Raw genomic sequence first — 14,970 nt, 5'->3', positions numbered from 1 at the left:
ACCACCATACTGTTACTGAATAATACCTCCACATCATTACCACCACATAGTGACTGAATAATACCACCATACTGTTACTGGATAATACCTCCACATCATTAGCACATATTACCACCACATAGTGACTGAATAATACCACCATACTGTTACTGAATAATACCTCCACATCATCACCACATATTACCACCACATTGTGACTGAATAATACCACCATACTGTTACTGAATAATACCTCCACATCATCACCACATATTACCACCACATAGTGACTGAATAATACCACCATACGGTTACTGGATAATACCTCCACATCATTACCACATATTACCACCACATTGTCACTGAATAATACCACAATACTGTTACTGAATAATACATCCACATCATTAGCAAATATTGCCACCACATAGTGACTGAATAATACCACCATACTGTTACTGAATAATACCTCCACATCATCACCACATATTACCACCACATTGTGACTGAATAATACCACCATACTGTTACTGAATAATACCTCCACATCATCACCACATATTACCACCACATAGTGACTGAATAATACCACCATACTGTTACTGGATAATACCTCCACATCATTACCACATATTACCACCACATTGTCACTGAATAATACCACTATACTGTTACTGAATAATACCTCCACATCATTAGCAAATATTGCCACCACATAGTGACTGAATAATACCACCATACTGTTGCTGAATAATACCTCCACATCATTACCACCACATAGTGACTGAATAATACCACCATACTGTTACTGAATACCCCCACATCATTACCACATATTACCACCACATAGTGACTGAATAATACCACCATACTGTTACTGAATAATACCTCCACATCATTAGCACATATTACCAACCACATAGTGACTGAATAATACTACCATACTGTTACTGAATAATACCTCCACATCATTACCACCACATAGTGACTGAATAATACCACCATACTGTTACTGGATAATACGTCTACATCATTAGCACATATTACCACCACATAGTGACTGAATAATACCACCATACTGTTACTGAATAATACCTCCACATCATCACCACATTGTGACTGAATAATACCACCATACTGTTACTGAATAATACCTCCACATCATCACCACATATTACCACCACATAGTGACTGAATAATGCCACCATACTGTTACTGGATAATACCTCCACATCATTACCACATATTACCACCACATTGTCACTGAATAATACCACTATACTGTTACTGAATAATACCTCCACATCATTAGCAAATATTGCCACCACATAGTGACTGAATAATACCACCATACTGTTACTGAATAATACCTCCACACCATTACTACATATTACCACCACATAGTGACTGAATAAAACCACTATACTGTTACTAAATAATATCACCACATGATGACCACATATTACCACTACATCATGACTGAATAATACCACCACACCATAACCACGTAGTGACTGAATAATTCCCCCATACTGTTACTGAATAATACTGCCACACCATAACCACAGTGACTGAATAATACCACCATATTGTTACTGAATAATACCTCCACACCATTACTACATATTACCACTACATAGTAACCAAATAATAACACCATATTGTTCCTGAATAATACCTCCACACCATTACTACATATCACCACCACATAGTTCCTGAATATTACCACCATACTATTACAAAGTTGCAAAACTACAACTCCCAACATGCCCTGACAGCCTGCGGATGTTGAGACACACTGTAATTTGTAGTTTTTTTTTCCACAGCTGGAGAACCACAGGTTAGAGACCATTAGTTTTGGGATTTTTTGAATGGCTTATGATGAAAGATTAACTACGTAACTACAGTGTGCTGTGCCCAATGTCACACCTTTAAATGAGGCCCCTGAGAATAGCACCCCTACATTAGACCCCATGTCAGACATAAAAGAATAGACGCCGCATCAGACATAAAAAACAAACCTTCAACACTCCTCGATCCTCTTGTCTTTAGAGCTTAGCACACAATCCCTCCTGCCACATCAGGCTCCGGCACACAAAGCTGTGTGCCATGACCGGATGTGGCAGGGGGGGCTCGAATGGCAATAAGCACATCAGGTGGCAGAATAGAGCCTTCCACTGGATCGGCATCCTGAGGTCCCATATCCAGTTAAAATTGGCGCTTGTCCAAGGATCTGGGACGGGCCCACTTCGTCAGTGGCCTGGTTTCCCTGTGACCGCAATTGTTACACCACTGCCCATAAGTACAAAGAACTTGAGGCGAGTTAAGGAATCAATCAATTGCTTATTCCGAAGAATGTATAAATGACTTGAAAAACAAGGTAAAGTGATGCTGAACATAAAAAATTTAAAAACAAAATTATATTCCAGTGGTTGGTTTAATCCCTGATTATTTGGAGGATGCATTCATTGTTTTTTTTATGTTGAAAGAACCACCAATATGTCTTCAATAACAAGAGAACATGGAGGCGAACAAGCGTCTCCAGAATTTGTACAGATGAATAATCTGATCTGCGAGAGTGTTGGAGGAAAGGTAAACAACAAAGAATGCCATGCTTGATGTGCTGTTACTAGTGAACCATTGATATCCCTCAAGCTATACTGTAAATATCTAACAGTGCTTAATATTAATGTGGTGTGTGGCTTTAGGCATTATCATTGCACTCAAGAATGATCTAGTATTGGTTGCACTATTTTCGGACATTTAATTAAAGGGGTTCTCTTATGAAGACAAGACCAGTATGTTAAAGAGCGGGATCCACTACTAGGAAGAGCCGCTGCAAATAGAACTACAGATCCTGCTCTGAAGGACTCGGCACATGACCACTCGCCCCCTGTAAAGACAAGCTTGCGAGTGTTGTGCATAGGTTTCTTTAAACTTGAGCTGGGTTAACAAAATGAGCAGTATTTATTTCATTTACACCAATGTGTTTGACTCATGGACTGTGAGCCCTTTTATGACCATGAGATTTTGGGCACTGTCCCAATACCCAAATGGTCAGTCCACCCCAGTAAAACTTAATGTGGGTCTACCTGGGCAAATTTCTGTCCATAACGGGTGCCGATCAACTTGTTATATCATCGTTATGGACAGAAATTTTCCCTTGTAGACCCAATAACAGGCCATTTTACACTTGCCGATGCTGTACTGTATGGTGATGGACATCAGTTGCATCATCGTCAGCAGCACATCCCCCGTTTACACGGGTAGATATGCTGTCATCAATGATGATTTTATGGGCTGCATAAACAATGTGATCGTCCGTCAGGCAAGCTCGAGTTTTCTCGTTTGTCGGCTGATCGCTGCCCTGTTTACACCGTCCAGTAGTCGACCAAACAAGCATTGTTAAGAACCCCTGTTCCCGATTATTGTCAGTTAAGTGGAGCTACTTGCCAAATTTGTTATTCAACTGCTAATATCATACACTAGACACATACATTTCACATTTGAAGCTTGCAGAACTATTTGCATGAAGCCTGCACAGCAGCACATGGAGTTCCTACAGCTATATTTTCCCATAGGAGAAATGTATCTGATGCAACATGCAACAATTTTTTTTTTATTGGATCTGAACCTGAATTATAATACCTCTATATGTCTCTGCATGAAATTTGAGGCATAAAGAGAAACAGTATGGGCCCAATGACTGCTACAGGTCCCATATTACAGCTTTGTGCAGCTTAGCTCTAAGGGCTGATTCAGACGAACGTGATGTTTTTGCGCACGCAAAAACCGCGGCGTTTTGCGTGCGCAAAAGGCACTTGACAACTCCGTGTGCCCTGTTCATATGGATGCGCGGCTGTGTGCTTTTTGCACAGCCGCCATCTTTATGACACTCCGTTTGGATGTTTGTAAACAGAAAAGCACGTGTTGCTTTTCTGTTTACATTCATTCTTTTACTTTTATTGCGCGAATAACGCTTGACAACTCGGAAGTGCTTCCGTGGGGCATGCGTGATTTTCACGCACCCATTGACTTCAATGGGTGCATGATGCGCGAAAAACGCTGACACATAGAACATGTCGCGAGTTTTACGCAGCGGACTAACGCTGCGCAAAACTCACGGACTGTCTGCACTGCCCCATAGACTTCTCTAGGTCCGCGCAAGCCGCGTGAAAACCACGCGGCCGGCACGGACGCAAAACACGTTCGTCTGAATCCACCCTAATACACCCATCTGTATGTGCCCTTATTGTTATTGCGGACAATTTTTGGAGACCATTTTAACAGAGATCACACAGCACTCACGGACCACTCAAACTTGTTAAAGCCGACCAGTTCTGACAAATACCAGTGTGGTCAATGGTAAGTAATCGAACTAGTAAAGAGTATGCTTTGTAAATACGAGGTTACAATTTTGTCGTCCATTCAGCTAAAAAAATAGCAAACACAGGAAAATAAAGTGAAACATTAACCTGCTGCACACTTGAACTTGACCTAAGTTACCTCGGACCTTGTAGATGTGATCTTTCTACAGTCTAGTTATTAATGAGTAAAAAAATGAATGCAGTACAAAAACAAAACAACCTTATAATTATAGTATCATTCCTGTGAACTCTTAATAACAATAGTTTAGTAAAGTCAATTAACATTCTTAAAATAATGCAAAATTAATGTGTTACTAATAATTACATTTCTAGGAATGCATTTCTAATTACACATCTATTTTTACAGGTGTTATTTGCAACTGATGATTGGTTTGCTACTGCTGAAAATCTTTTAAAAGTAAGTTTTTAGTATTGTATTGTAATCATTTTTGGTTCTGAGATGGTTAAAAATTATGCATGATCAAAATGTAAGACTGCTTATGGTATTCCCTGTCTGTGGTCATCTCTAGGATTACTTTTGCTGTCTCCTAGGGTCATTGTAAATGTGAATTGTCGGAGAAAACTTAGTAGTAGAATGTAGTAGTAGTAGTAGTAGTAGTAGTAGTAGTTGTTATTATTATTATTAGTAGTAGTAGTAATAGTAGTAGTAGTAGCAGTTGTAGTAGTAGTAGTAGTGGTAGTAGTAGTAGTAGTAGTAGTAGTAGTAGTAGTAGAATGTAGTAGTAGTAGTAGTAGTAGTAGAATGTAGTAGTAGTAGTAGAATGTAGTAGTAGTAGTAGTATTGTTGTTATTATTATTATTATTATTAGTAGTAGTAGTAGTAGTAGTAGAATGTAGTAGTAGTAGTAGTAGTTATTATTATTAGTAGTAGTAGTAGTAATAGTAGTATTGTTATTATTATTATTATTATTATTAGTAGTAGTAGTATTGTTGTTATTATTATTATTATTATTATTATTAGTAGTAGTAGTAGTAGTAGTAGAATGTAGTAGTAGTAGTAGTTATTATTATTATTATTAGTAGTAGTAGTAGTAGTAGTAGTAGTAGAATGTAGTAGTAGTAGTAGTTATTATTATTATTATTAGTAGTAGTAGTAGTAGTAATAGTAGTAGTAGTAGCAGTGGTAGTAGTAGTAGTGGTAGTAGTAGTAGTAGTAGTAGTAGTAGTAGTAGTAGTAGTAGTGTTGTTATTATTATTATTATTATTATTATTATTATTATTATTATTAGTAGTAGTAGTAGTAGAATGTAATATTAGTAGTAGTAGTAGTAGAATGTAGTAGTAGTAGAATGTAGTAGTAGTACAATGTAGTAGTAGTAGTAGAATGTAGTAGTAGTAGAATGTAGTAGTAGTAGAATGTAGTAGTAGTAGAATGTAGTAGTAGTAGAATGTAGTAGTAGTAGTAGAATGTAGTAGTAGTAGAATGTAGTAGTAGTAGAATGTAGTAGTAGTAGAATGTAGTAGTAGTAGTAGAATGTAGTAGTAGTAGAATGTAGTAGTAGTAGAATGTAGTAGTAGTAGTAGTAGAATGTAGTAGTAGTAGAATGTAGTAGTAGTAGTAGTAGTAGTAGTAGTAGTAGAATGTAGTAGAATGTAGTAGTAGTAGTAGTAGTAGTAGTAGTAGTAGTAAAGAGTAAGTAGTCTCAGAGGTTATATTATATTGTCTATAAATTCTTTATTATCTTATATTATTTTTTATTTACCAGAAAGGCGATCCAGAATTCAAAGCAGGACTCTTTACAGAGTACGGAAAATGGATGGATGGTTGGGAGACTAGGAGGAAAAGAATTCCAGGTGAACCAAAGAGGGATTTGTCTTTTGTTTTAAGGACATACAAAATTACAGGTGTTGTCTGCTTTGAACAACCTATTTACATAAGGCAGGTACACTGGCAGCTGATCATGCCATCAGTTGTTATCACTAGGAGAGCATCTTGATAAATGTTCCTTAACCCCTTCAGGACACAGCCTGTTTTGGCCTTCAGGACGCAGCCAATTTTTTCAAATCTGACATGTTTCAATTTTTGTGGTAATAACTTCGGAATGCTTTTATCTATCCAAGCGATTCTGAGATTGTTTTCTCGTGACACATTGGACTTTATGTTACTGGCAAAATTTGCTCGATACATTAAGTATTTAATTGTGAAAAACACCAAAATTTTGCGAAAAATTGCAAAAATTAGCATTTTTCTAAATTTATATGTATCTGCTTGTAAGACAGATGGTAATACCACACAAAATTGTTGCTAATTAACATCCCCCACATGTCTACTTTAGATTGGCATTGTTTTTTGAACATCCTTTTATTTTTCTATGACATCACAAGGCTTAGAACTTTAGCAGCAATTTCTCACATTTTCAAGAAAATTTCAAAAGGCTATTTTTATAGGGGCCAGTTCAGTTGTGAAGTGGATTTTAGGGCCTTGTATATTAGAAACCCTCGATAAGTCACCCCATTTTAAAAACTTCACCCCTCAAAGTATTCAAAACAGCATTTAGAAAGTTTCTTAACCCTTTAGATGTTTCACAGGAATTAAGGCAACGTAGATGTGAAATTTTCAAATTTCTTTTTTTTTTTGCAGAAATAAATTTTTCATCTATTTTTTTTTGTAACACAGAAAGTTTTACCAGAGAAACGCAACTCAATATCTATTGCCCAGATTCTGCAGTTTTTAGAAATACCCCACATATGGCCCTAGTGCACTTATGTACTGAAGCACAGGCCTCAGAAGCAAAGGAGCACCTGGAGGATTTTGGGGCCTCCTTTTTTATTAGAAAATATTTTAGGCTCCATGTCGGGTCTGAAAGGCTCTTGCGGCGCCAAAAGAGTGGAAATCCCCCAAAAGTGACCCCATTTCGGAAACTATACCCCTTGAGGAAATTATCTAGGGGTATAGTGAGCATTTTGACCCCGCAGGTTTTTTGGAGAAATTAATGGAAGTAGGCCGTGAAAATGAAAATCTACATTCTTTCAAAGAAAATGTAGGTTTAGCTAATTTTTTCTAATTTCCACAAGGGCTAAAAGGAGAAAATGCACCACTACATTTGTAAAGCAATTTCTCCCGAGTAAAACAGTACCCCACATGTGGTAATAAACGGTTGTTTGGACACACGGCAGGGCTTAGAAGGGAAAGAGCGACATTTGGTTTTTGCAGCTCAAATTTAGCAGGAATGGTTTGCGGAGACCACGTCGCATTTGCAAAGCCCCTAAGGGACCAAAACAGTGAAAACACCAAAAACGTGACTCCATTTAGGAAACTACACCCCTTCAAGAATCCATCTAGGGGTGTAGTTTGCATTTTGAACCCACAGGGGTTTCATAGATTTTATTAGAATTGGGCAGTGAAGATAAAAAAAATACTTTTTTTCCAATAAGACGTAGCTTTAGCTCAAAATTTTTCATTTTCTCAACAAATAAAGGAATAAAAAAAAAAACAACATTTGTAAAGCAACTTCTCTGGAGTACGGCAATACCCCATTTGTGGTCATAATCTGCTGTTTGGGCACACGGCAAGGATCTGAAGAGAAGGAGCGCCATTTGGCTTTTGGAGCACAGATTTTGCTGGATTGGTTTCTTGACACCATGTCACTATTGCAAAGCTCCTAAGGTGGCAGTACAGTGGAAACTCCCCAAAAGTGATTCCATTCACAAAACTACACCCCTTGAGGAATTCATCTAGGGGTGTAGTGAGCATTTTGACCCCACAGGTGTTTCATAGATTTTATTAGAATTGGGCAGTGAAAATTAAAAAAAATCATTTTTCTTCAATAAGACGTAGTTTTAGCTGAAAATGTTTCATTTTCTCAACAAATAAATGAAAAAAAGCACCACAACACTTGTAAAGCAACTTCTCCTGTGTACGGCAATACCACATATGTGGTCATAAACTGCTGTTTGGGCACACAGTAGGGCTCAGAAGGGAAGGAGCGCCATTTGGCTTTTGGAGTACAGATTTTGCTGGATTGGTTTCTGGGCGCTATGTCGCATTTGCAAAGTCCCTGTGGGACCAAAACAGTGGATCCCCCCAGAAGTGTCCCCATTTTGGAAACTACATCCCTCAAGGTATTCACTTAGGGGTGTAGTGAGCATATTAACACCACAGGTGATTGGCAGAAATTGGTGTGCACTCGATGTTGCAGAGTGAAAATGGGATTTTTTTTCTATAGATATGCCAATATGTGGCGCCCAGCTTGTGCCACTGGAGACACACACCCCAAAAATTGTTAAAAGGGTTCTCCCGGGTATGGCGATGCCATATATGTGGAAGTAAACTGCTGTTTGGGCACACTGTAGGGTTCAGAAGGGAGGTAGCGCCATTTGGCTTTTGGAGTGTGGATTTTGCTTGTATTGAGTCTTACTGGTGTTTCCGTTTATAATGTGGGGGTACATGTAAGCCGGGCGGAGTATATAAGGGGCATAGTCAGGTGGTATAATAATGGGGTAAACAAAACAATAAAATCCATAGATGTGTGTTACGCTGTGACACAATCCTTTCTGCACAGGCCGGTGTCGCACTGATAAACTGTGTCCTTTCTTATCCCCCTTTTGGTCCACACTCCACACCTTTGTAGTTTGAGGAATTTTGCTGAAAAGTGTTGTCCTGGTAGAATACGGGCACCCTCGCTTTCAGCAGATATGTTTGGGCCCTCCCCTTCCTGGTTCCCTAATTTTAGGGGCCTTGATAATTCGCCACTTGAAACAGAAGAAATGTTTCCCTCGGGCCGGCACATCTGCATATTTTTATTTCCTGGCTTATTGGAGCCTTAACTAATTTTATTTTTTCATAGACGTAGTGGTATGAGGGCTGTTTTTTTTTGCGGGACGAGCTGTAGCTTTTATTGGTAACATTTTGGGGTACATGCAACTTTTTGATCACATGTTATCCTTTTTGTTTTGGGAGGCAAGGTGACCAAAAAACAGCAATTCTGACATTATTTTTTTAATTATTTTTATACAGCGTTCACCATGCGTTATAAATTACACGTTACCTTTATTCTGCGGGTCAGTCCGATTCCGGTGATACCTAATTTATAGCACTTTTTTATGTTTTACAACTTTTTGCACAATAAAATAACCTTTGTAAAGAGAATGGATTTTTTCTGTCGCCATGTTGTGAGAGCCATAACGGTTTTAATTTTTTCGTTGACGGAGCTGTATGTGGGCTTATTTTTAGCGAGACGAGTTATAGTTTTTATAGGTACCATTTTTGGGTACATGCGACTTTTTGATCACTTTTTCTTTCAATTTTTGGAAGACAAAGTGACCAAAAAATAGCAATTATGTCAGTATTTTTTCGTTTTTTTTTTACGGCGTTCACTGTGCGGAATAAATAACATCATATTTTTATAGTTCAGGTCGTTACGGTCGCAGCGATACCAAATATGTATGGCTTTATTAATTTTTTCAATAATAAATGACTTGATAAAGGAAAAAGGGCGATTGTGTTTTGTGTTATTATTTGAAACTTTTATTGTATTTTTACAACTTTTATTTTTACTTTTTTTACACTTTTCTTTAGTCCCACTAGGGGACTTGAAGGTCCAACTGTTTGTTTGATGTTCTAATACATTGCACTACCCATGTAGTGCAATGTATTAGAACTGTCAGTTGTTCACTGACAGCAAGCCGATCAGGCTCCGCCTCCGGGCGGGGCCTAATCGGCTAACGTAATGGCAGATAGGAAGCCTTTGTTAGGCTTCCATTTGCCATAGCAATCGCCCCCCGCAACAATCGGCCCCCGCAATCGCGTAGCGGGGTGCCGATGTTGCTATAAGAACTTAAATGCGGCGGTCACTATTGACTGCCGCAATTAAGGGGTTAATCGGTTCGGATCACCGCTGCAGGCACAACGACCAGCTTTGCAACCCGATAATCTACGTGGGGTGGTCGTGAAGGGGTTAAGCACTTAAGTATTACACAGGGCCCAATGTAATCAAAGGGGTTGTCCCAGAATCAATATTTATCACCTTTCCACAGAAAAGGTGATAATTGTCTGATCGCTGGAGGCCCCAGCGGTGAGACCCCGAACTGATTGCGAGAACGGGGATCCCAAACCCCCTGTTCCTTCTCACTGCACCCCCACAGTGAGGAGGGGCTTGAATGGAGCGGCAGCCAAGCATGTGCCTGCCGCTACACTCAATGTCTATGGGACAGACGGAAACAGCCAATTGCTGTACTCGGCTGTTTCTGTCATTCCCCTAGACTTTGAATGGATCAGCAGCACGCATGCTCAGTGGCCACTCAATTTAATGCCCTCCTCACTGCAGTTTAGCAGTGAGGAGGAATCGGGGGTTCGGGACCCCTGTTCTTGCAATCGGTGGGGTCCCAGCGGTGGGGCTCACAGCAATTAGACAACTATCACCTATTCTGTGAATAGGTGATCATTGTCGATTCTGGTACAACTGCTTTAAAGGGAATGTGACGCTAGAAAATTTTTTTTTTTTAGTTAAACAATTAGTGTATATGTGATTAAACATTGTTCTAATTTTGAAACAATTTTTCACGAGTCAGGAAATATTATAAATTAGATTCTAATTTATAATATTTCCCAGTGCTGGTCACTAGATGGAGCAATTCCCAAAATTGCAGCATTGCATGTGGTAAAGCAACCACATTGCTTTATGCTGCAAAATTTGAGAAAACTCACTCGCTCTAGTGAGCTCTCAGAATCCCCCCCTCCTTTATCCTGGCTAGTGCCGGGAGAAACGAGGGGATTGAACGGTCAAACCTCCTACACTGTGTGTCTCCATTTTTTGAGCTAACACACAGTGTAGTAGGTTTACATACAGTAGTAAACACACAGTAAAACACGTACATACACAGAAATAACTTAACTGCTCCTGCCGCCGCCGCTCCCTACGGTCCGTCCGCTCTGTCTGCTACCTCCCGCTCCAAGTGCACAAGTCCGGAAGCCGCGACCGGAAGTAGTAATCTTACTGTCCGGCTGCGACTTCCGGTCCACAGGAAAATGGCGCCGGACGTCGCACAGTTCAACTTGGACAGTGTGGGAGCGGCGCATGCGCCGTTCCCACACAGACGGCGTACAGCATAGTGGATGGAACGGGCCCCGTTCGCATTCACTATGGGACTGTATGTGCCGTATTCCATGTCTGTATGTGTCGTTAATCGACACATACAGAAATGGAAAAAAAAATGGCAGCCCCCATAGGGAAGAAAAAGTTCAAAAATAAAAAAAAGTAAAACACAAACACACAAATAAATATAAAAGTTTTTAATAAAACACTAAAATCAAACTGATGTAAAAAATTTTTTTTTCGTGACACTGTTCCTTTAATGGTTATTCATATAATGCAAGAATACGCACAGTCCTCCAGAACAACTGCCACTTTGTAGGTTCAGTTTAATGGAGATACATTATAAGACAACTGGGGAACCATGAACCAGTAAAACAACTTAAAGAGGCTCTGTCACCAGATTTTGCAACCCCTATCTCCTATTGCAGCAGATCGGCGCTGCAATGGAGATAAGAGTAACGTTTTTTTTTTTTTAAAACTAGCATTTTTGGCCAAGTTATGACCATTTTTATATTTATGTTAATGAGGCTTTCTAAAGTACAACTGGGCGTGTTTACAGTAAAAGTACAACTGGGCGTGTATTATGTGCGTACGTCGGGGCGTTTTTACTTGTTTTACTAGCTGGGCGTTGTGCATAGAAGTATCATCCACTTCTCTTCAGAACACCCAGCTTCTGGCAGTGCAGACACACAGCGTGTTCTCGAGAGATCACGCTGTGACGTCACTCACTTCATGCCCCAGGTCCTGCATCGTGTCGGCCACATCGGCACCAGAGGCTACAGTTGATTCTGCAGCAGCATCAGCGTTTGCAGGTAAGTCGCTGCATCGACTTACCTGCAAACGCTGATGCTGCTGCAGAATCAACTGTAGCCTCTGGTGCCGATGTGTCCTCGCTCGTCCGACACGATGCAGGACCTGGCGCAGGAAGTGAGTGACGTCACAGCGTGATCTCTCGAGAACACGCTATGTCAGCACTGCCAGAAGCTGGGCGTTGTTTAGGGAAGTGGATGATACTTCTATACACAACGCCCAGCTAGTAAAACAAGTAAAAACGCCCAGATGTAACGAACACAATACACGCCCAGTTGGACTTTTACTTTAAACACGCCCAGTTGTACTTTAGAAAGCCTCATTTACATAAATATAAAAATGGTCATAACTTGGCCAAAAATGCTCGTTTTTAAAAAACAAAACGTTACTGTAATCTACATTGCAGCGCCGATCTGCTGCAATAGCAGATAGGGGTTGCAAAATCTGGTGACAGAGCCTCTTTAACTTAAAGGGAACCTGTCCCCAGCATTTCACCTATTGAACTTTACTTATCCTTCACTGGCCGCTGCTATCAAAAGTTCATTACCGTTATCCCCTCTCCTAAATTCCTCCTCCGACTGTAAATAACGGTCTGCAAACGTTTTGCGCCTTTTATCGTAATAATCCGGTGTCCCTTTGTGCGCACACACCAGAAGAGAACATCAATGCACAAGCGTGGGATGTTGTGTGCTGGGGGAAGGCGAGGAGCTGTCAATCAAAAGTAAGAAGGTGAGGTACACTCGGAAAGACTTGAGGAATGAAGATTTGACTCTTTTCAAAACAAAGCTTTGACTCTTTTCAAATGAAGATCTGACTCTTTTCTGCTCATTAGCATACGGGAACACTAAAAAGCTGAATACTAAAGCTACAGAGCCGACTAAGAAGATAATTATAGGTTATATAGAAATGATTTTTCACCCACTACCATCAGGTATAGTCGGTTTAATAGGTGAAATGCTGGTGACAGGTTCCCTTTAAAGTTGTCAAAGTGAACCATATGGCAACCCGCTAGAGGAAAATAAATTCCTATGCTCTAAAGATAGAGATTGTATACTTAGAAAAACCAGAGAGATTAAAACCATAATGTATTATGGAAAATAGATTGCCATTTAGCGGACTTCTCCAGGGGGAAACAACTTAAAAGGCGTAGTTTCCTAGATGTAAAGACGCGGCTATTACAGGCACAGATTGGCTACTCTCTGTTGTTTCCAGCAAAGCTGCTTCTGGTATATCAGGACCAAGTGACTTTTTTTTACCTCGTCTGAAAAGGCTGCTGGTTGGTTAGTTGGACAGTATCGGCTTATTAACCAAGTAATTACTGGAGAAAATTGTGTATACTAGATTTCTCTGGTTGTAGGTTTATGATGCTAGTAATTGCTGGCGCAAAAACGTGAATTTAAGATTTTTCTTGAATGGGAGAGGAGGTGGGGGGACTTAGTGATCTGTAGGCTGTAACTAATAGATTATGAATGGAGGGGCGTGGGCATTGCCCTGCCAGAGGGGAAGAAGGGTATTTTTTTAAAATGATTCCTTTCCATCTCTTTCTCTCGTCAAACTATCTCGCTCCATGCTCGCACAGCCAATGCTCTTTTGGGAGGTATTCCATTTATACCCTACCCCAATTTAAGTTGTAAAGGCTAAATTACAGGGCCCGACATGGGCCGTGTAAACAAGCACTGATCGAGACAGCTTATTGATCGGCGCTCGTTTGCTCCTGTTTCTGGATACTACTAAGGCGCTTGACAGGGTGGAGTGGGTCCACATACCTGCCATTTGTTACACTTTTGGAAAATGAATGTGAATTCTACCCATATACATTTTGTATGGGATGCATTAAAAACATTCCTTAGAGGTGCGCTGATTGGAGAGATTTTTACTTGCGTGGATCATTTATGAAACAAGAGAATGAGCTTAAGGAAAGGGTAACACAAACTGAAAGAGACCTCTCAGAAGTAGTAACAGCCAGCAATAAGGAGATACTGTTTGATGTAAAGAGCAAGTATAAGGATTTTTTGCTGAAAAAAATCTTTTTTTATGGGACAGCACCATTTCTGTGAGTCTGGGAAACCAGGGAAACATTTAGCCCAAGTTGTTCAAAACCAAAAGACAGATAGGAATATTTCTTACATCAAAAAGCCCTTGGGATGCCTTTCCTATAATCAAGAGAACATCAAAGAGAAATTTCTTCATTAATATGCTAAATTATATGAATCATTTATCGGTGGGAGTGGAACAAGATGGAATAGATCAGTATTTGGAATGGATCAACTTTCCTGCCTTAAGGCCCAGAGTTTTCTGGCGCTGATTTTGATGTGGGAACCGCGCCAAAAACCGTCCGGTATCGCTCCCATTGATTTCAATAGGTAGCCGAGGTGTTCTTTTTTTCCAGGTGGCTTTTGGCCGCTCACGGGAGAAAAAGCGGCATGTCCTTTCTTCCTGTGGATTACGACTCTGCCATCCCATTGAAATCAATGAGAGGCAGAAAAACCTGTGGTGTTCGTTTCCGTGAATTTTTCGCTGTGTTTTTTGCCTGCAGCCCTTGCATTAGCTGCAACGGCCGCAAGCAAAAAACGCCACAAAAAACGCAGCAAAAATCGTTAAACAAAAGCGCAGGCAGTTCAAAATCTGCTTCAAAATTCCTGAAGGAATTCTGAGGCAGATTTTTTTCCGCCTATAAAAAAACTCAGTGTGAACTGGGCCTAACTGAGGAACAAACGGAAGGATTGGAAAACCCCATTACTTTTGGGGAGCTGAGAGAA

General features: G+C 40.0%; 1 protein-coding gene across 2 annotated transcripts in view; it reads left to right on the top strand.

The window, feature by feature from the left end:
- ALLC (allantoicase) overlaps positions 1-14,970 on the top strand; it is a 69,484-nt gene that overhangs the window by 12,901 nt on the left and 41,613 nt on the right. For both annotated transcript variants that reach the window (XM_075861135.1, XM_075861136.1), the window contains exons 2-4: positions 2,469-2,571; positions 4,714-4,764; positions 6,074-6,161. In XM_075861135.1, the coding sequence (XP_075717250.1) occupies positions 2,479-2,571; positions 4,714-4,764; positions 6,074-6,161 (232 nt within the window). In that variant the 5' untranslated portion in view covers positions 2,469-2,478. The remainder of the gene's footprint in view (positions 1-2,468; positions 2,572-4,713; positions 4,765-6,073; positions 6,162-14,970) is intronic.

This window comes from Rhinoderma darwinii, chromosome 4, assembly GCF_050947455.1.
Source record: "Rhinoderma darwinii isolate aRhiDar2 chromosome 4, aRhiDar2.hap1, whole genome shotgun sequence".
Lineage (NCBI taxonomy): Eukaryota > Metazoa > Chordata > Amphibia > Anura > Rhinodermatidae > Rhinoderma > Rhinoderma darwinii.
The sequence above is the reverse complement of the archived record's forward strand: the minus strand, read 5'-3'. Positions and strand labels throughout refer to the sequence as shown.